The 21,155-nt window shown below is 44.4% G+C and overlaps 1 protein-coding gene across 1 annotated transcript in view; it reads left to right on the forward strand.

Moving 5' to 3' along the window:
• LOC124803411 (facilitated trehalose transporter Tret1-2 homolog) overlaps positions 1–17,401 on the forward strand; it is a 72,662-nt gene extending 55,261 nt beyond the window's left edge. The window contains exon 4 of the mRNA XM_047264596.1: positions 16,409–17,401. Within this exon, the coding sequence (XP_047120552.1) occupies positions 16,409–16,909 (501 nt within the window). The 3' untranslated portion in view covers positions 16,910–17,401. The remainder of the gene's footprint in view (positions 1–16,408) is intronic.
• The last annotated feature ends 3,754 nt before the right edge of the window (positions 17,402–21,155 follow it).

Here is a 21,155-nt window from a genome sequence, read left to right on the forward strand (position 1 = left end):
GGTGTTGTGTGATGTCCTTAGGTCAGTTAGGTTTAAGTAGTTCTAAGTTCTAGGGGACTGATGACCTTAGAAGTTTAGTCCCATAGTGCTCAGAGCCATTTGAACCATTTTCTATCCTTCATTCGATCCCTGCGAAACCCCACATTTCAGCAGGATAATGCACGACCGCATGTTGCAGGTCCTGTACAGACGTTTCTGAATACAGAAAATGTTCGACTGCTACCCTGGCCAGCACTTTCTCCAGATGTCTCACCAATTGAAAACGTCTGGGCAATGGTGGCCGAGCAACTGGCTCGTCACAATACTCCAGTCACTGCTCTTGATGAACTGTGGTATTGTGTTGAAGCTGCATGGGCAGCTGTACCTGTACACGCCATCCAAGCTCCGTTTGACTCAATGCCCAGGCGTATCAAGGCCGTTATTACGGGAAGAGGTGATTCTTCTGTGTACTGATTTCTCAGGATCTATGCACCCAAATTGCATGAAAATGTAATCATATGTCAGTTCTATTGTAATATATTTGTCCAATGACTACCCGTTTATCATCTGCATTTCTTCTTGGTGTAGCAATTTTAATGGCCAGTAGTGTACTTGATAATTTACTTATGTCACTTGTCGCTACAGTGTTGCCACATCTGCTGCTGACTTCCGTTCTCGTTCTCTATGCTCTTAACGTCTAACGTTGACCAATGTGGGAAGCGGCTGCCGCGAGCTATGATGGAAGTGGGAGATTCTCTGTCGACAGCTGATGTTCAGTGCAGAATGATCGAACTGCGGCAGACAACGCGTGTTGTAGCCTTGAATTTAAATTCATGTCCTAACCTAACCAAACCTTCGTGAAGTGCAGTGTATCCGCAAAAACGGCGGTCAGCAATAGGCGGTAGAATTAAAATCACGATCGCTTTGTCCATGGCGTTTAAGGCTAACAACCGTTTCAGCGGTAAAAGCAAACTTTAATATCTCATTGTCACTGGTTACCTGAAACTACCTATTCTCATACTGCCGCGTTACCAAGTTCTGGTTGGCACTTGGTTACACATTATAGGCGACACAAGCAGATTCCATAAGAAAAAGAATGATAGGAAAAAGATAAGAGCAAATAAAAAGAGTAACACTATGATGAAAATGTCCTGGTAAAGTATTATAAATAAAAAATTACATTTAAAATCAACTAACTGGTTAATAATAATCCAGACTTTTTAATTAGATTTAGAAAAATAAAAAATTTCGATTCAAATGAAATTCAGACTTACGACCGTCTACACATCAAGTTTGTATGCTAACCACCACCCTAAGCGATTACACAGCGGAAGGCTATTGCATTTACGACTCCGGTGACCCAGTCTCGACGATAAACTGCAGCCTTCAAAAATTCGGCTTCCTGCAACGCCGTGAGAAATTCTCTAATGTAAGCAGATCTATGTGATTACAATAAATGTATACGTGATGCTGATCCCATTTTTTGCTAAGGGATTCAGTATTATTTGGTTAGAGTTGTGTGAGAAAAGTGTGTATTTCGTTCATTGTGTGTGTGTGTGTGTGTGTGTGTGTGTGTGTGTGTGTGTGTGTGTGTGTGCCTGCCTATGTGCGTGTGTGTTAAGTGTGATGAAATATGAGATAAAAGCGGTAGACACAGGATTGGGGATTCAAAAACATCAAGAAAGAAAGCCGAACAAGTATTTCGAAGTGGACTAATTGAGACAGTTCGGCAACGCTGAAAAATTCGGGTGTGACGCTGAACGCTCTGTTTGGAGGAAACTGGGTATCAACTATCAACTAATTTTAATCGGGGAATACACTACTGGCCATTAAAATTGGTACAGCAAGAAGAAATTCAGATGATAAACGGGTAGTCATTGGACAAATATATTATACTACAGCTGACATCTGATTACATTTTCACGCAATTTGGGTGCATAGATCCTGAGAATTCTGTACCCAGAACAACCACCTCTGGCCGTAATAACGGCATTGACTCGCCTGGGCATTGAGTCACACGGAGCTTGGATGGTTCATCAAGAGTAGTGACTGGTGTATTGTGACGAGCCACTTGCTCGGCCACCATTGCCCAGACGTTTTCAATTGGTGAGAGATCTGGAGAATGTGCTGGCCAGGGCAGCAGTCGAACATTTTCTGTATCCAGAAAGGCCCGTATAGGATCTGCAACATGCAGTCGTGCATTATCCTGCTGAAATGTAGGGTTTCGCAGGGATCTAATGAACGGTAGAGCCACGGGTCGTAACACATCTGAAACGTAACGTCCACTGTTCAAAATGCCGTCAATGCGAACAAGATGTGACCCAGACGTGTAACCAATGGCACCCCATACCATCACGCCAGGTGATACGCCAGTATGGAGATGGCGAATACACGCTTCCAATGTGCGTTCACCGCGATGTCGCCAAACACGGATGCGGCCATCATGATGCTGTAAACAGAACCTGGATCATCCGAAAAAATCACGTTTTGCCATTCGTGCACCCAGGTTCGTCGTTGAGTACACCATCGCAGGCGCTCCTGTCTGTGATGGAGCGTCAAGGGTAACCGCAGCCATGGTCTTCGAGCTGATAGTCCATGCTGCTGCAAACGTCGTCGAACTGTTCGTGCAGATGGTTGTTGTCTTGCAAACGTCCACATCTGTTAACTGAGGGATCGAGACGTGGCTGCACGATCCGTTACAGCCATGCGGATAAGATGCCTATCATCTCGACTGCTAGTGATTCGAGGCCGTTGGGATCCAGCACGGCGTTCCGTCTTAGCTTCCTGAACCCACCGATTCCAAATTCTGCTAACAGTCATTGGATCTCGACCAACGCGAGCAGCAATGTCGCGATACGATAAACCGCAGTGGCGATAGGCTACGATCCGACCTTTATCAAAGTCGGAAACTTGATAGTACGCATTTCTCCTCCTTACACGAGGCATCACAAAAACGTTTCACCAGGCAACGCCGGTAAACTGCTGTTTGTGTGTGAGAAATCGGTTGGAAACTTACCTCATGTCAGCACGTTGTACGTGTCGCCATCAGCGCCAACCTTGTGTGAATGCTCTGAAAAGCTAATAATTTGCATATCACAGCATCTTCTTTCTGTTGGTTAAATTTCGCGACTGTAGCACATCATTTTCGTGGTGTAGCAATTTTAATGGCCAGTAGAGTAGTATGTAATATGAGGATTATTCACAATGATGGGCGAATGCTCCATCAGTTTCAGTTCAGATGAATTTGGAGGCTAAAACATCAACGTGCTGTTCAAACCACTGTAGCACCTTGTAGCCCGTTGATATGTACAGTTACCCCGCTGTAAGATGCCATCTCTAACGGTGAAGATGTCAAGTGTGATCCAGGTGGTCGGCTATAATGTTCACATAATCCACATCTGTCATGGCGCCTGTCACCACTACCACATGTCCCAAGGAGACCAAGGTGAATGACACCACCAGGCTTTTTCTTTTTTCTTTCTAGTCATCAGTCTTTGACTGGTTTGTTGCTGTCCACCACGAATTCCTCTCCCGTGTTAACCTCTTTATCTCAGCGGACAGCTCCTTTCCTCGCCGATTCTAAGGAGAATCTTCTCACTCCTTATCTTACCAGTCCATTTCCTTTTCAGCATTCTAATGTAGCACCACATCTCAAATACTTCGATTCTCTTCCGTTTCGGTTTTCTAACGGGCTGTGTCTCACTATCGTACAATCCTGTGTTCCAAAAGTACATTCTCAGAAATTTCTGCCTCAAATTAAGGCCTGTGTTTGATACTAGTAGATTTCTCTTTGCCAGTAATGCCATTTTTGCCAGTGCTAGTCTGCTTTTGATGTCCTTCTTGCTCTGTCCATCATGGGCTATTTAGCTGCGTAGGTAGCAGAATTCCGTAGCTTCATCTACTTCGTGTCCGCGGCTCGCACTCTTGCGGTAGCGTTGTCGTTTCCCGCGCGCAGGGTCCCGGGTTCGATTCCCGGAGGGGTTAGGGATTTTCTCTGCTTCGAGATGACTGGGTGTTGTGTGTCTTTCATCATCATTTCATCCTCATTCTCTCGCAAGTCGCCGTAGTGGCGTTAAAGAACTTGCGGAGCGGCGGCCGAACCGCCCCGCGAGGGGTCTCCCGGCTACCAATGCCATACGCTCATTATTATTGTCTACTTTGTGATCACCAATCCTCTGATATTAAGTTTCTCTCTCTTGTCATTTCTGCTACTTCTCATTTGTTCCGTCTTTTGTCGACTTACTCTCAATCCATCTTCTTTTCTCATTAGACCGTTCGTTTCATTCAGCAGATCCTGTCACTCTTCTTCACTTTCACTGAGTACAGCAATGTCATCAGCGAACCTTATCACTGATATGCTTTCACCTTGAATTTTAGTTCCACTCATCAGCCTTTCTTTTATTTCCGTCATTACTTCTTTGATCTATACATTGAACAGTAGGAGCGAAACACTACATCCCTGTCTTACAACCTATTTAATTCGAGCACTTCGTTCTTGATCTTCCACTCGTAGTGATACCTCTTGGCTCTTATATACAGTACTTCTTTCCCTATAGCTTAGTCCTTGTTTTCATTTGAGTCTCTCGAACGTTTCTTCCACGTTGAGGATGCTATGAACGTGAGTTGATTTTTCTATAGGCTTGCTTCCATTACCAGCCTCAACGACAGTACTGACTCTCTGGTGCCTTCACCATTCCTGAAACCAAACTTTTCGTCATCTAACACATCCTCCATTATCTTTTCCATTCTTCTCTGTACTATTCTTGTCCTTAACTTGGATGCATGAGCTGTTAAGGTAATCGTGCGATACCTGTGTCGATCATGATTTCCCGAAAGATGGTATATCACCAGACCCATACATTCTACACACCAACATGAATAGTCATTTTGTTGCCCCTTCCCCGTATGATTTTAGAAATTCTGATAGAATGTTGTCTATCTCTTCTATCTTGTTCGATTTTAAGTCATTCAAAGCTCTTTTAAATTCTGTTTCTAATACTGGATCCCCTACGTCTTCCTGTCGAGTATTATTTCTTCTTCCATCACGTCATCAGACAAGCCCTCCCCCTCATAGTAGCCTTCACTGTCCTCTTACCACATATCCGCTGTCTCCACTGCATTTAAGAATGGAATTCCCAATTCACTCTTAATGTTACCGCCCTCCCTTTTTATTTTACAGAAGGTTGTTTTGACTTTTCTATACGCTGAACCAGTCCTTCCAACAATCATTTCTTTTTCGATTTCTTCACATTTGCCACGCAGCCTATTTGCTTTAGGTTCCCTGCATTTCCTATTTATTTCGGGCATATGCGACTTGTATATCTGTATTCCTAAATTTCCCTATAAATTTTTGTACTTCCTTCTTTCATAGATCTACTGAAGTATTCCTTCCGTTGCCCATGGTTTCTTCACAGATACCTTTCTTCCGCCTACGTTTTTCTTTCTAGCCTCTGTGATTGCCCTATTTAGAGATGGTCAGTCCTCTTCCACTGTACTGCCTACTGAGCTATTCATTATCGCAGTATCTGTTGCTTTAGAGAACTTCATGCATATCTCTTCATTCCTTAGTACTTCCGTATTCCACTTCTTTGTGCACTGATTCTTGGCGACTGGTCTACTAAACTTCAGCCTGCTCTTCATCACTACCAAATTGTGATTCCAGTCTACATCTGCTCGTTGGTACGCTTTACAGTCTGGTACCTGGTTTCGGAATTTCTGCCTAACCATGATGTAATCTAACTGAAATCTTGCTGTATCTCTCGTCTCTTTCCAAGTATATCTCCTCCTCTGGTTATTCGCTGTTACTAACTGAAGGCCGGCCGGGGTGGCCGAGCGGTTCTAGGCGCTACAGTCTGGAACCGCGCGACCGCTACGGTCGCAGGTACGAATCCTACCTCGGACATGGACGTGTGTGATGTCCGTAGGTTAGTTAGGTTTAAGTAGTTCTAAGTTCTAGGGGACTGATGACCTCAGATATTAAGTCCCATAGTGCTCAGAACCATTTGAACCATTTTTGAACCATGTGCATTTCCCTTTTCAGATTTTCTAGCTTCCCTGCCACGTTCAAACTTCTGACATTCCGCACCCCACGTCGCAGAACGTTATCCTTTCGTTGATCATACAGTCTTTTCCTCACGGTCACCTCTCCCTTGGTAGTCCCCCAGAAATCCGAATGGGAGACTAGCCTCCAATCTTTTGTCCTATGTATAAGCGTTATATGTCTTTATTGCAGTGGTTTTCATTACTTTCTGTATCCTCATGCAGTTAATCATTGCTGCAGTTTCGCACCTCGAGGGCAAGAGCGTGTCCTGGACCTCTATCCGCTCCTCCGCTCACACTGAAGAGGCTGTTGGCTGAATCTGGGTGACTTCGTATGCCAGAAGCATTCGGCCGCCAATGCTGACGATTTTTATTTAGAATTTAAGCGGTGGTAGGGTTAGAACTCGTGGCCGAGTATGTTTAGATTACTAGTGACAGGTGCTACTCCAAAACCTTGGGTATACCGAAGTACCCCTTAGCATTTTGTTAACACTGCCGGGCTGTTTTTGTGGCGCGCTGCGTTTCCAGCAGATGACTGCCCGGATGACCGTCTAATAACATTATTCATCCAACGAGATGACAGCTTCTCAGCTTCCATTGGCGCTGATATGGGGTTAACATGGATCTGCTGTGGAGCCACAAGATCAACACTGTGCGGTGAACGGCATGGTCCTCGACACTTCTGCCCGCACCTGCTTTGTATACTGTGGCAGACCTGACACAGAACGCTGGCTGTTCTGCATTACAGATCGGACAAGCCTTAGGTCTCCACGTGCTGTGATGAGGTGCCGACGTACAATATATGGTCATCTACTCGTGCTTTAACCGTCCTTCAACCAGTTTGCATAGATACTCAAGAAATAACAAGCGAAAAACCGACCAAGTACGCCGTTTTCGAGTAGCACGATCGCAAGAGCTGGAGCATAACAATCTGCTCTTTCTAAAAGTCTATTACCTCGAGATGAAAGAAAAAGTCATGGGACAGCGATACGCACATATACAGATGGAAATAGTGTCGCATACACAAGGTATAAAATGGTAGTGAACTGCCGGAGCCGACATTTGTACTCAGGTGATACATGTGAAAGGCTTCCGACGGGATTATGGCCGGACGACGAGAATTAACAGGCTTTGTGTTGTGGATTGGCAAGAGAGCCAACCCACTATGAGAGGAAGCCGAAAGGCACGCGTTTTAGCTCACGCAGGCTGGCGTGAGGTCTGGAACAGGACAAGGAAGTGAGACTAGCAAAAAATGGACGTAGCTGTGGAATACTTAACTTTAATCCATAATTGGTGAACATCGCTCTTGACGGTACATGTTTTACAGCATCAATAGTAACTGGTAATGGCGCATTGCTAGGTCGCAGCAAATGACGTAGCTGAAGGCTATGCTAACTATCATCTCGGCAAATGAGAGCGTAATTTGTCAGTGAACCATCGCTAGCAAAGTCGGCTGTACAACTGGGGCGAGTGCTAGGAAGTCTCTCTAGACCTGTGTGGCGGCGCTCGGTCTGCAATCACTGATAGTGGCGACACGCGGGTCCGACGTATACTAATGGACCGCGGCCTATTTAAAGGCTACCACCTAGCAAGTGTGGTGTCTGGCGGTGACACCACACTTTGAACGCGGAATGACAGTTGGAGCTAGACGCACTGTACATTCTATTCCGGAAAACGTTAGATAATTCAGTATTCCGACATCCACAGTGTCAAGAGTGAGCCGAGAACACCACATTTTAGACACAACCTCTCACCACGGACAACGCGGTGCCCGACCGCCTTCACTTAACAACCGAGAGCAGCGGCGTTTGCGTAGAGTTGTCACTGCTAACAGACAAGTAACACTGCGTGAAATAATCTTAGAAATCAATGTGAGACGTAGGCGTTAATGGGCTATTGCAGGAGATGACCGATGTGAGTGCCTTTGCTAACAGCACGACATCGCCTGCAGCACCGCTCCCGGGCTCGTCACCCTATCTGCTGGACGCTGAACTGCTGCAAAGCCGCAGCCTGGTCAGAGAAGTCTAGATGTCAGTTGGAAAGAGCTGATGGAAGGGTTCGAGTGTGGCACAGACTTAACGAAGCCATGGACCCAAGTTGTCAACAGCATATTTTGCAAGGTGGTGGTGTCTCCATAATGGTTTGGGCTGTGTTTATATGGAACAGACTGGGTCATGGTTATGTTCGGCTACAGGAGACCATTTTCAGCTATTCATGGGCTCCATGTTCCCAAACAACGATGGAATTTTTGTGGATGACAATGCGCCATCTTACCAGGTCACAACTGCTCGCGACTGGTTTAAAAAAAAAGCTTCTGAACAATTCGAGTGTATTACTTAGCTATCCAGATAGCCCGACATGAATCCAGTCGAACAATTATCGGACATAAACGAGAGGTCAGTTGGTACACAAATCCCTGCACCGCCAACACTTTCGCAGTTATGGACGGCTATAGAGAAGCACGGCTCAGTACATCTGTAGGAGACTTATAGTGACTTGTTGAGTCCATGCCACGACTAATTGCTGCAAAAGGAGGTCCGACACCTCACCTTAGTGTACACCTTTATTCCCAACCGGTTTCAGTTTTAGCAATCATCATTATGCGAGATTATAAAATAAAGAAACAGAACAAACAAATGTAGTATGCACAGACAAGCTTTTAAAATAACGCAACATATCTGTGCCGAAAAATCATCTGGGAAGTACCCCCAAAGCTGTGCATCGATTGCTCAAAAATACATTAAATTCAAACAGGGTGTAGCTGCATGTCTAGTACTTGCTCCATAATAACCTTCTAAACACTGTGTACTATAAAAACCCAATACTCGTATTAGATGACCCTTTGCTGGTACTTACTAGTAAGTTCAAGCTTACAGAGACACGTATTACAGATTAACTGTCAAAGACAGTACTGTCAGCAATTACAACAACAAATGAAGACCTACAAATAAAGAATGCAGCTTACAGAGGCACGTATTACAGATTAACTGTCAAAGATAGTACTGTCAAAGATTACAAAAACAAATGAAGAGCTACAGATAAAGAATGCAGGATCTATGCTTTAGTCAAAGTTGTCAATAATCGTAAATATTGACAACAAACAGCGTCCATGACATCGACGTGTTACAGAAGTCTATAGTGATTTAACACGATCAAGATTATTGAAAGGTGATTAAAAGAACCTTGTGTAAATTAGATGGTATGTTTAACAGATATTAAATCAAGAAGCCGCAATAATGGCAGGAAAATATAATAACATTCTTGAAACGATGAAGTACAGCATCAATCTTCTTTTTCCGTTACACGGTTTTAGAACAATAATAAAAAAAACATCCCCGTTATTGATTCTTTCATGGTCAAAGACTTGTAAAAATCGTCAGTAGGGTGACGTGTGACACTAAGTTTACAGATTTGATAACAGATAACAGTAATCGAAAACAAGAGCCACTCAGGTCTAAAAGTGATTGAACCATACAGCTACATATGCTACAAAAGGGTACAGTAAAATCTATAGAAAGAAAATCAAGTTGTAACTGTCGATCATTAAGATTACATCATAAGATTACAAATGTTATGTTACATGAAGACCGTTCAAATAAAATATAAAACTTAAGCACCAACAACAAATATAAGACGTCATTATAAGTATTTGACAGCAACACTTGCGAATATGTATACATTCCTCCAGGAACTCTTTGGGTTCAACATGCCTGAACATACGTAACTTATAATCATCAAAAACCGAACACAGTTACATGGGCTCATTAAACCTAGACCCCAGGCAACTAAGGATTTAAATGACAGTTATCACTTATATAATCCATAAATCAAATATAGATAAGTATAAACCGAAGTAATAGCCGGCTGCGGTGGTCGTGCGGTTCTAGGCGCTCCAGTCCGGAGCCGCGCTGCTGCTACGGTCGCAGGTTCGAATCCTGCCTCGGGCATGGATGTGTGTGATGTCCTTAGGTTAGTTAGGTTTAATTAGTTCTAAGTTCTAGGGGACTGATGACCACAGCAGTTGAGTCCCATAGTGCTCGGAGCCATTTGAACCATTTTTTGAAACCGAAGTAACAAACTTAGGGCTAATCTTCAGGTAACAGCCGAACACGAAAGTGCTTAATAGATTCACTAAACTCAGACCTTGGGAAACTAACAACAATAATAATACTTTTGGTAACACATGTTACAACACGTCTGTCTTATTTAAGACCATCATTACTTGAATACAAATAGGTGACTGTGCTTGTAAATAACGTTACAATTTTCATAGAAACAGAGAGTACCATTGTATACGAGCTCCCTATAATACAAGCTCTCAGGTTGTGTGTAAATTTATTTATGAACTAAAATATCTATCATGTTAAAATATCGACTTAAGCATCATGTTACATATATATCATCACTGAAAACAATTCTACTGCAGTCAATTAGATTCCAGGGCTAAAACATGTATGGAGACACCCTACACAACGTTGGGACAGCAACCCTGACTGTCATTGCAAGAAAGGAGGCACTTACTGAACCGAACATAAACCCAATATATAAACACGAGTTCAGTGAAGTTATTTTGTCTACTCAGTTTGAGAACTGGACAGGAAATGCTGGGAAGATACAGTCTGTATGCAAACTGAAAAGAGAACAGCGTTCATGGTGCAGGAAGTCGCCTTTCTCGGAAGAACACTAAAACTGTCATACACGATAACTAAGAACCAATTGCTCTCCAGCAGCGTAGAACAGTCTGCAAATATTATGTAGATTCTGTCCATATGTGCATCTTGCGTTGTTATTATTAGTATCTCATATCTGTTTTTCATGTATTGTTAACTCACTTTGCTGAAAATAAACACCCCTAGGCTTGTCTGCACACTGCACCATCAGTGATTCAATAGGTGAGCAGCAGAAGGGTTGGTACATCTTCGTGGGACACCCTATAGTGACACAGTGCGGTACAAAGAGTGGGGAATCGTCCGCTCACTCTTCATTTTGCAGACCTACGGAGGGGTAAGTGGATGACCAAAATTTGGCGACCTATCTCCTGTTGCACTTCTAACCTCCACTCCCCTCGTCTACCCTGTTACATCCCCAGATCGCTACTTATCGCTCAACACGGCTCGCTTTTACTTTTAAGATAACCGGTTATGTTAACACATAATAACAGAGATATCACACTTGTAACACTATCGTCCGCTGAACATGTGTATTGTGAGGAATTTTACCGCGAATTTTCCAATAAGAGGAGAGGAAACTGAAAGTGCCAAGACAAGTTATTCACAAATAAATAATTAAATTTCTACATTAATCCTAGTGGAATTTGACTATACACTGATGAGCCGAAATGTTATGACCGCCTGTTTAACAGGTTGTTTGTCAACCTTTGGAACCAAGTACATCACTGATTCTGAATATCAGGGATCCGACAGTTTGTTGGTAGGTTTGTAAAAGTATGTGGCTTTACATATCTACACACAGGTCATGTATTTCGCATAAATAACGATCCGCTGATTAACGTGTGCGGTGATGGCGCGCGTTAGCGACACACATGGATTCTACATTATTTACATCAGGCGAATTTGGTCGCCGACACATCAGCGTCAGTTCACTATAATGCTCCTCAAACCAAAGTAGCACGATTATGGCTCCAGAATACTTCTCCCACCAGTCCGAGTGCGTGGTGTGCTGCAGGTTTTGAGCCGCCGTTCACCTCTATGACGGCGTTATGAAGACTACCATCGATCTAGTGTAGCAAAAATGTGATTCAGCCGACGAGCCGTCCTGTTTCCATTGATCGACGGTCGAATCCCCGTAGTCTCCTGCTCACTGCAGTCGTAGCTGACGATGTCGTTGCGTCTACTTGTTGGGGTTGCGGGCTTTCAAATAACTATGCACCCTCTGACTCATAGTTTCAATATTAAAAGTTGTGGCTGGTTTCGTTGTCTAGGGTCTGGGATACATAGTTGCCGCATTACAGGCCAAATACTGCTGATTCTACAGTATACGATAAGAATACACACATGAATCGATTGGTCGAAATTCCTATCACTCGGCAATTGCGAATTTTGAACGTAACATAGACGTTTATACGTTTATAAATGAAAGATTGCAATTAAATAAAATCTGGAGGTACTATCTTAATGACTTTAAATGGTGAGTACGATAGTAGAAGTACTTTTGAGGATGCGGTACATTTCTGCAAAACACTTACTGGTGTCGATGGTCCAGCAATTAAACAAAATTTTAGTTGAATAGCAGGGAAACAATAGATTCCTACAGCAGGTAATTAGTTATGAACAACAACACACCTCGGGCGATATTCACTTCTAAATGCACACTACGTCTTCACTGTAGAAGCCACGGAAATCTCACAAGTGCACAAGTCGGCGGTCCAAAGTATTTCTATCTGCCGCTATCACGCGCAAACCGCTCCACCCTCTCCAAGTCTCTATCGCGCCGTACGTTCGCCGCGCCGTCGCATCCAGCACCTCCTCGTGTCCGGTGCGACTCCCGGACGCCCTTCCATTCACTTCGGTAGTCGCCTCCCTTAGTAACGAGCGCTGTACCTCGCTAGAGCGTTCCCTCCACGTCTGCAAGCTAACGTACACTCACAAACATAAAACACTTTCGAAATACTGGATTTACATTTAAATAACTTGAAATTAAATAAATATTCCTACGGCTGGACCATAAACACGCTTTAACACACATTATTAGATCCATAAACAAATTAAATGAACATACATATCTCATAGGAATAGAACAAAAGGTAGGCCAGTAACCTAATCTCTCTGTGCTTTCTATAACACAGTAAATATTTAACTAATTTCTTCATGAATAGTATATATCGGATATAAACAAAGACATAGATGAATAAATGTATTTATAAGGATGCTGCTACCGTTTTTTCGTGTAACTGTGGAGTACTCATGGCCTGACGCGATCGATAGTAATCGGCCACTTTGACCTCCAATAACTCATGTATTATTCAAGTTACATGCCTGTAATTCATACCAATTTAGGTTTACACTAATAGCTTTCTAAAGACATGGCTATCGACAAAATCGGATGAAGCGCTTAAATTTTCGAAATTCGTTGCTGGGTGTTACTTGTATAATTTACCGTCAGATACTAAACTTTAAGCTAATAAAGATACTGAAAATCTGATTACACCATCAGAATCCTCGTGCAAATAATGGTAATGTACATGTTTCTTTTTGAGGTATCATGATTCATCTGGCTACTATTAATTTCTATACGAACTGTGAAATGTCTGCCATGATGGTTTCACAAAGTCCGCCATCTTTGGCACTCTCGGTATACAAGTCTCTTTCATTGACACAGCGTCACCATGGAATTCCCAGCCACGCGGCTGGACCGGTCGTTGTGCGGCATCACGCTGTTGCTAAGCTAACGTTTAGGACCACGTGGTCGCTGCCGGGCCGCGGCTTTGACGACCGTCCTGTGTGGCCGCCCCAACTCCGGGCGCCACAACTCGCCCGTTACTGGGTGGTCTACTGCGAAACTCTATTTCAACAATCTACAATGAACGGTATGCTCCGAAACACTTTTCCGTGCACCAGCATTGTGCTCTTTCGGCAGAAATGCCACGAATCACTGCCTATCCTACTTTACGGAGCAAACAAGCCTCCGAATCCCAAGTTATATGAAGAGTCGTGGACGTGCAACCATATAGCGGCTATTGGTAGTTTCACTGCCCTTCTACCTCTTTGCCTAGATGCTCACGACAGTAGCACGTGAACATTCGACCAGCTTCGCCGTTTTGGAGATACTCGTTCACAGGCCCTGCCTAATAATAATTGGCGCTTTGTCAAAGTCGCTTATCTCAATGAATTTTCTCATTTGCAGGTAGGCCTTATCTTCGCCAGAGTGATCCCCCGCCCTTGTCTGAAACTGTTAAGTAGGCATGCTGTTCCTATTTTGTGTTAAAGTTTCTTCCTTTTTACTCCGTTTTTTATTTATTTACTGTTCAATTTGTACTTTTTACGTTGCACTGCCACGATACTGTCAAAGACGTTACTTACTGTATGTTTCTGCTTCAATCTAGAAATATAACTTCTCCTTCAATGTTATTTATAAATATTGTAATTTCTTTGGTGACAATACTTAGTAAATGTCTGAAGATGGCTTGTAAGCCGAGAAACGGAAGTAATACTGTAGAACAAAAGTAAACTAGTGCTTTCCATTTGCTACCGAACATTTTTGTTCTATATAGTTATCTTCCTGTCTGTTACATCAAAATAATCAGTATTTATAGCAAAACTGAAATTTTCGATGTTTAATTCAGCTTTTATTCGAAAACTCTTGATTTGTAACATGAAACAGAGGGATGTTGTGGTAAAAATAAAGAAAACAACGCAGATTCATCATATAGTGCTAGAAAACGCAATTTGCTCAACAGAAAGCTAGTATAAAAAAAACGCAAAACTTCTATGAAATTATGTAAAACATATTTCTGTTATTCATAAACTACTTCCGCGTTTACCAGAATCAACAGGAAACTCTTGCCTTTGATTATGATGAACGTTCCATTGAGTACAAAATAACAACGTTAATTATATACTTTTATGTTTGTGCATTAAACTGTACTTGCACCAAAAGTAATTACTATGGTTACGTAAAACACTACACTAACAAATAATTTTTATTACTTATAAAATGAAATTCATATTAGATAAGGATATACACTACTGGCCATTAAAATTGCTACACCACGAAGAGGACGTGCTACAGACCTGAAATTTAACCGACAGGAAGAAGATGCTGTGATATGCAAATGATTAGTGTTTCAGAGCATTCACATAAAGTTGCCGCCAGTGGCGACACCTACAACGTGCTGACATGAGGAAAATTTCCAACCGATTTCTCATACACAAACAGCAGTTGAGCGGCGTTACCTAGTGAAACGTTATAGTGATGCCTCGTGTAAGGAGGAGAAACGCGTACCATCACGTTTCCGACTTTGATAAAGGTGGATTGTAGCCTATCGTGAGTGCGGTTTGTCGTATCGAGTCATTGCTGCTCGCGTTGGTCGAGATCCAATGGCTGTTAGCATAATATGGAATCGGTGGGTTCAGGAGGGTAATAGGGAACGCCGTGCTGGATCCAAACGGCGTCATATCATTAGCAGTCGAGATGACAGGCATCTTATCCGCATGTCTGTAACGGATCGTGCAGCCACGTCTCGGTCCCTGAGTCAACAGATGGGGAGGTTTGCAAGACAACAACCATTCGCACGAACAGTTCGACGACGTTTCGAGCAGCATGGACTATCAGCTCGGAGACCATGGCTGCGGTTACCCATGACGCTGCATCACAGACAGGAGCGCCTGCGATGGTGTACTGAACGACGAACCTGGGTGCACAAATGGCAAAACGTCATTTTTTCGGATGAATCCAGGCTCTGTTTACAGCATCATGATGGTCGCATCCGTGTCTGGCGACATCGCGGTGAACGCACATTGGAAACGTGTATTCGTCATCGCCATACTGGCGTATCACCCGGCGTGATGGTATGGAGTGCCATTTGTTACTCGTCTCGGTCACCTCTTGTTCGCATTGACGGCACTTTGAGCAGTGGACGTTACATTTCAGATGTGTTACGACCCGTGGCTCTACCCTTCATTCGATCCCTCCGAAACCCTACATTTCAGCAGAATAATGCACGACCGCATGTTGCAGGTCCTGTACGGGCCTTTCTGGATACCGAAAATGTTCGACTGCTGCCCTGGCCAGCACATTCTCCAGATCTCTCACCAATTGGAAACATCTGGTCAATGGTGGCCGAGCAACTGGCTCGTCACAATACGCAAGTCACTACTCTTGATGAACTGTGGTATCGTGTTGAAACTGCATGGGCAGCTGTACTTGTACACGCCATCCAAGCTATGTTTGACTCAATGCCCAGGCGTATCAATGCCGTTATTACCGCCAGAGGAGGTCGTTCCTGATTTCTCAGGATCTATGCACCCAAATTTCGTGAAAATGTAATCACATGTCAGTTCTAGTATAATATATTTGTCCAGTGAATACCCGTTTATCATCTGCATTTCTTCTTGGTGTAGCAATTTTAATGACCAGTAGTGTAAATTACTCAATGGATTAACATTGAAAGATGTGCGGTTCTAATTATGTGCAAAACAGATAACCAAACGAAAAAAAAAGAAACATTGAGTTGTTGCTGGCTCCCAGTTTCTGTCTCACACATGATTTATGTTTCTTTCCTTATCAATTTTACCAATACTACCGATAATCCTACCATTCACTACGCCATTTGTGTAGTGTAGCAAAGCCGTAGTTTTGGTAGAGCACAACTCTAGCTCTGGTACATTCCTCGTACGACTACCAGCATCTCTGCCGGCTGTCGTTTGTGCAGGTGGTTGGCGGCTTGCTGTCGGCGCCGCTGGTGGACCGCATGGGTCGTCGCCCGACGCTGTTCCTCTCCAATGCGGCCGTCGGCGCGTCAGTGGCGGTGATGGGCGTGTACCTCTACCTGAAGGCGGAGACCCAGGCGGACCTGTCCAGCATCGGCTGGCTGCCCGTCTCGTGCCTCTCAGTCTACGTGGTGATGGTGGCCTTTGGTCTGGCCGCACTGCCGTACATCGTGATTGCCGAGATCGTGCCTCCGAGAATTAGAGGCTTAATTGCCACCTGCAGCTACTTCGTCATCTCGCTCACAGGCGGCACCATGGCCAAGCTGTACCCGCTCATGTCGGAAAGCATGGGCACCTACGGTACCTTCTGGCTCTTCGCTGCCGTGTGCGCCCTCTCCACCCTTATTGAGTGGTTCGTACTGCCGGAAACAAAGGGTCGCCCCATCGAGGACATCCTCAGGGAGCTCAACGGTGGCAAGGATGTCTATGTCAGCAGTACTTAGTGATCTACCGACCTCGCAAATTGCGCCTTGTAACATCATAGATCAGGCTCGTCCAAACTGTGCCCCTGGGACGCTAGCGCGCGGCCAGCGCCCCGGGCGAATTCGTATGTTGCTGCAGTGGCCGAGCCGCGCCGCTTAGCTGGCCGTGCGGACTGCCCGAACGCCAGCCGAAAGATATATTTATTCGTCCGTTTTCCCTTCGGGCAGAGGACGTCTCACAAGTGCTTCAACTAGAGCTGATTGTCCTACAGTGCCATATCCGCCCGAAGGACCGCTTTCTTATGTGTAAAACTTTGGATGACTTTTACAGCTGTCTTCCACGAGAGAAATATCCTCTTTTGCACAAGCACGCGGCCATAGTTCTCAGTGTTTGGTTCCACGTATATTTGTGGGCGCTTTTTCGCTCTTTTAAAGGTTGCTAAAACTAAGAACCGTTCATTCCTTGGCGATAAAAATTTCACCAATTCTTTGAGGTTAGCAGTCTCACGGAATATTGTACCAAGCCTAGACAAAATCGTTTCCTCGAAAAAGAAAAACGTATAAAATGTTAATTGTCTTCTTTAACAATGTTGACTATAAGAATTAAAGAGCGTTATAACCTTAATTCTATTTTAATAAGTTTTCAATCTTGGTCAGTTAAAATTATTAAGTACAAAACAGCAAACTAAGGATCCGATTTCTAAACTCTGAAACGGGACACAAAAAATTGTAGCACGAAGTATAACAAAAAATACTTACTTGTAACTACTAACAGTAAGAATGAGACTCTATTTCCCTTACATAAAATTAATTCTAAAGTACAATATTTTGTTTACGTTTGATCTGACCGCGGGACAGTCCAGCGCAGAGCAGTGCTGTGTGGTCTCACTTGCTCTGCAGTTCTCTCTCTCTCTCTCTCTCTCTCTCTCTCTGTCTCTCGCTGCTATGCCGACACTAGCGACACACGGTCGCGGACGGGGCGCTGAACTACACTGACGCGCCCGCCGGCCGCAATTCTTGGATGAGCCTGTCATGGACTAAGGGCCCACCTGCGACAGCAATCGCACAACTTGCGTACCGGCCGCTAGAAGCCGCCGCGAGCGCTGAGAGTGCATTGCGATCGCAGGCGCGCGTGTTGCGTACGGGCGGCGAGGTGCCGCCACGAGCGCAACCGTATATAAGTGCCGACGGAGTTCGGCCAGCTCTCATTTTGTTGACATCTCATTTTTGCCTATTCTCTTGTTTGCTTAGTTGCTTAGCTCTCATTCGTTTATGGCTCTATTGTGCTCTCTTTCAGCCATTCTGATTGTTTTGATTAACTCCCAATTGAGAAGTGCTCATTTTGGCGTTTCACTTTTGCATATTTCTCATTTTGCTAATAATATGCTCCTTAGCTTTTTGCAATTGAATTGATTATCATAGTCTCATGTACTGTTTGTTCATTTCAGCCTGTTCATATTTTGATGTTCTTTAAATACTGTAACAATTATCGGAAGCATTTCTTCCCTTAAACTTGTGTAAAGTATCCTCGATGTAGGATTTGTTCTGTGACACATGTTTTGAATATAAATTATATACGAAACAGTGCTTTAAAAGGAATATATTTGTAGTTTGTACTACATTAGACGACAATTTTGTGATATGAGGGAGAAATTTGAGGGGCGAACCCATGGAAATAGTCTTAAGTGATCCCCTTTAAAAATAAAAATTTGTGTGACACTGAAAGACGTGACACTGTAGGCACCGAAATTTTATATATATATATAAAATTATACGTCACAACTGGCTACATGAGAAGAGGCCGTTCTGACTTGAACAAGACTTCTTGTAAAGATATTCTCACAGAGTTACTGTTCTTTCTATTTTTCCATATTACTATAGACCTCTAGTCCGACAACGGGATGCACTGATTCTCATGATGCCAAGTAAGGAGCTGCTTGACCGAGCAGTAGCAGCTCCACGGTTTTAAAAGTCTGCAAAACGCCTTGATACTCCCGCTAAACCCGCTGGGCAGAATAGATAATAGGATTGTGGAAGGGCCAAAGGCTCAGGTCAGTTTCTCCATCTAATTGTCATTTATTGTAATTTAATAACCTTTACAACCAAAGCGGCACATAGCCGGACCTTTACTGAATGCAGCTCTTTCACGGCTGAAGGCCTCCAAACAAGAAATCTTAACAGTCAACAAGATAAAAACCAATTAAGGTAGCAATAAAATAATTTTAAAAAAAGCAACATATGCAAAGTGCAATAGAAATGGCTGAGAGCCGCAATTAAGTTTCAGAATTTTAAAATATTTTACCGTAATATTTTAAAGGCAGAAGGCCGCGATGTTTAAGCATGAAAGATAAATTTCAAAGTTAATTTTGCAAAATTTTTAAGAAAATAAAAACAATAACCATAAGCCTTAAATTTAAAGTAGCAGAGTCCGCAGCTCGTGGTCGTGCGGTAGCGTTCCCGCTTCCCGCGCCCGGGTTCCCGGGTTCGATTCCCGGCGGGGTTCGGGATTTTCTCTGCCTCGTGATGACTGGGTGTTGTGTGATGTCTTTAGGTTAGTTAGGTTTAAGTAGTTCTAGGGGACTGATGACCATAGTTGTTAAGTCCCATAGTGCTCAGATCCATTTGAACCATTTTTGCACTGCATGCTGGCTAAATTTCAGCAGTAGAAACACTCGGTGTTGCTCACAGGAAAACCTCCCCAACAGCAGACCACCGAAACGAGCCACCACAACATGAATGGACGTGGCTTGGGTAGTTGAAACCACTACTCAACCTTGACGTCCTGGGTCAGTGAACCAAGAAGCTCGTAGCGATCGGACAGTTCCACACACGCTCCGATACTGCGCAGGGGCTGCCAGCGGCCTCAGCCGACTGCACCGCTCGGAGATAACTTCCCTCGTCCGCAACAACCGACCGACTCCTGCTGGTCCGTCCGCGACTGCACCGCTGGTGCGTCTCCCACTCACTTCCAGACACACGACGGAGGAAATACTGGCTCGGACGCAACCATGCGGAGGAAACACCCCCACTGGCTAAACGACGTCCCTGCACCAGGAAAGGATCGACCCAAGTTCCACAAGATGGTAATTGAAGGGGCCCAGAAGCGCTCGGAGAACCAGTTACACGTCGCCCAATGAGACGACCCACCTCTCAGAGCCAATACGCCGTCAAGATTTAAAGCAATCAAAATCACACAACTACACACGGAACCTGACAAACACTTGCACGAAGGCCTGAACGATACCCAACAGTAACTAAGCACGCACGAAGACAAATCGGGAGTCGATGCACGCACACGCACACACACATACAGCCGACTCATGAACGATCGGCGAGCCAAAACGCGTCGTCCGGTAGGATGACCGACCGACGATCCACCAGGACCGTGGCCCAGCTCAAGTGATGCGAGGCCATGTGGACCCAGAGCTCACTGCTGCTCCAACCCGACTGCACTAGTGCCCCAACTGGCAGGTCCGGACTGCGCTCCAGACGCGTTCTCACTGACTGGCAGACCCGAACTCGCAACCCGATCTGCGGCCAACCAACTTACAACAGACAACGAGCGGGAAGTAATAGCAGTCGAGCAAAGGTACTACGCGAAGGGATGTGTGGATGGATAGGCGCTGCTAACGCCGCTCCCGGTCAGGCAAAGCAGCAACTCAGTGACAGTAGTAATTTAAATTATCGTAGTGAGATGGAAGTACGTTAAAAACAGGGTGTAAAATACATGATGGCGGGAACACGAGCCACTCACGGCTCACGCCTCTCCACACCGTATTCGTCTGAGGGCGCATGGAGGAGGGTGACACGGCGGCCGGTAACATCCCTTGGGCCTTTACGGCCTGGACAAGGAGCTCTAGTCTGGCATCAGCGTTTTAACCCGTGTAGTACAACCACGGCCACCTGTTGCAAAAAAATGGTTCAAATGGCTCTGAGCACTATGGGACTCAACATCTTAGGTCATAAGTCCCCTAGAACTTAGAACTACTTAAACCTAACCAACCTAAGGACATCACACACACCCATGCCCGAGGCAGGATTCGAACCTGCGACCGTAGCAGTCCCGCGGTTCTGGACTGCAGCGCCAGGACCGCACTGCCACCGCGGCCGGCCACCTGTTGCAGGCGTGTGTAACTTGCCTACATCATATCTGAAAATAACTGGTTATCTTATGCAAAATATAATGTAGTTTCAATGACTTTCTCTGGGATTGTATTCCAAAACCAATACCATGCTAAATGTATGCAAAGTATCTATGAGTACTATG

This window comes from Schistocerca piceifrons, chromosome 6 (assembly GCF_021461385.2).
Source record: "Schistocerca piceifrons isolate TAMUIC-IGC-003096 chromosome 6, iqSchPice1.1, whole genome shotgun sequence".
NCBI classification, from domain to species: Eukaryota; Metazoa; Arthropoda; class Insecta; order Orthoptera; family Acrididae; genus Schistocerca; species Schistocerca piceifrons.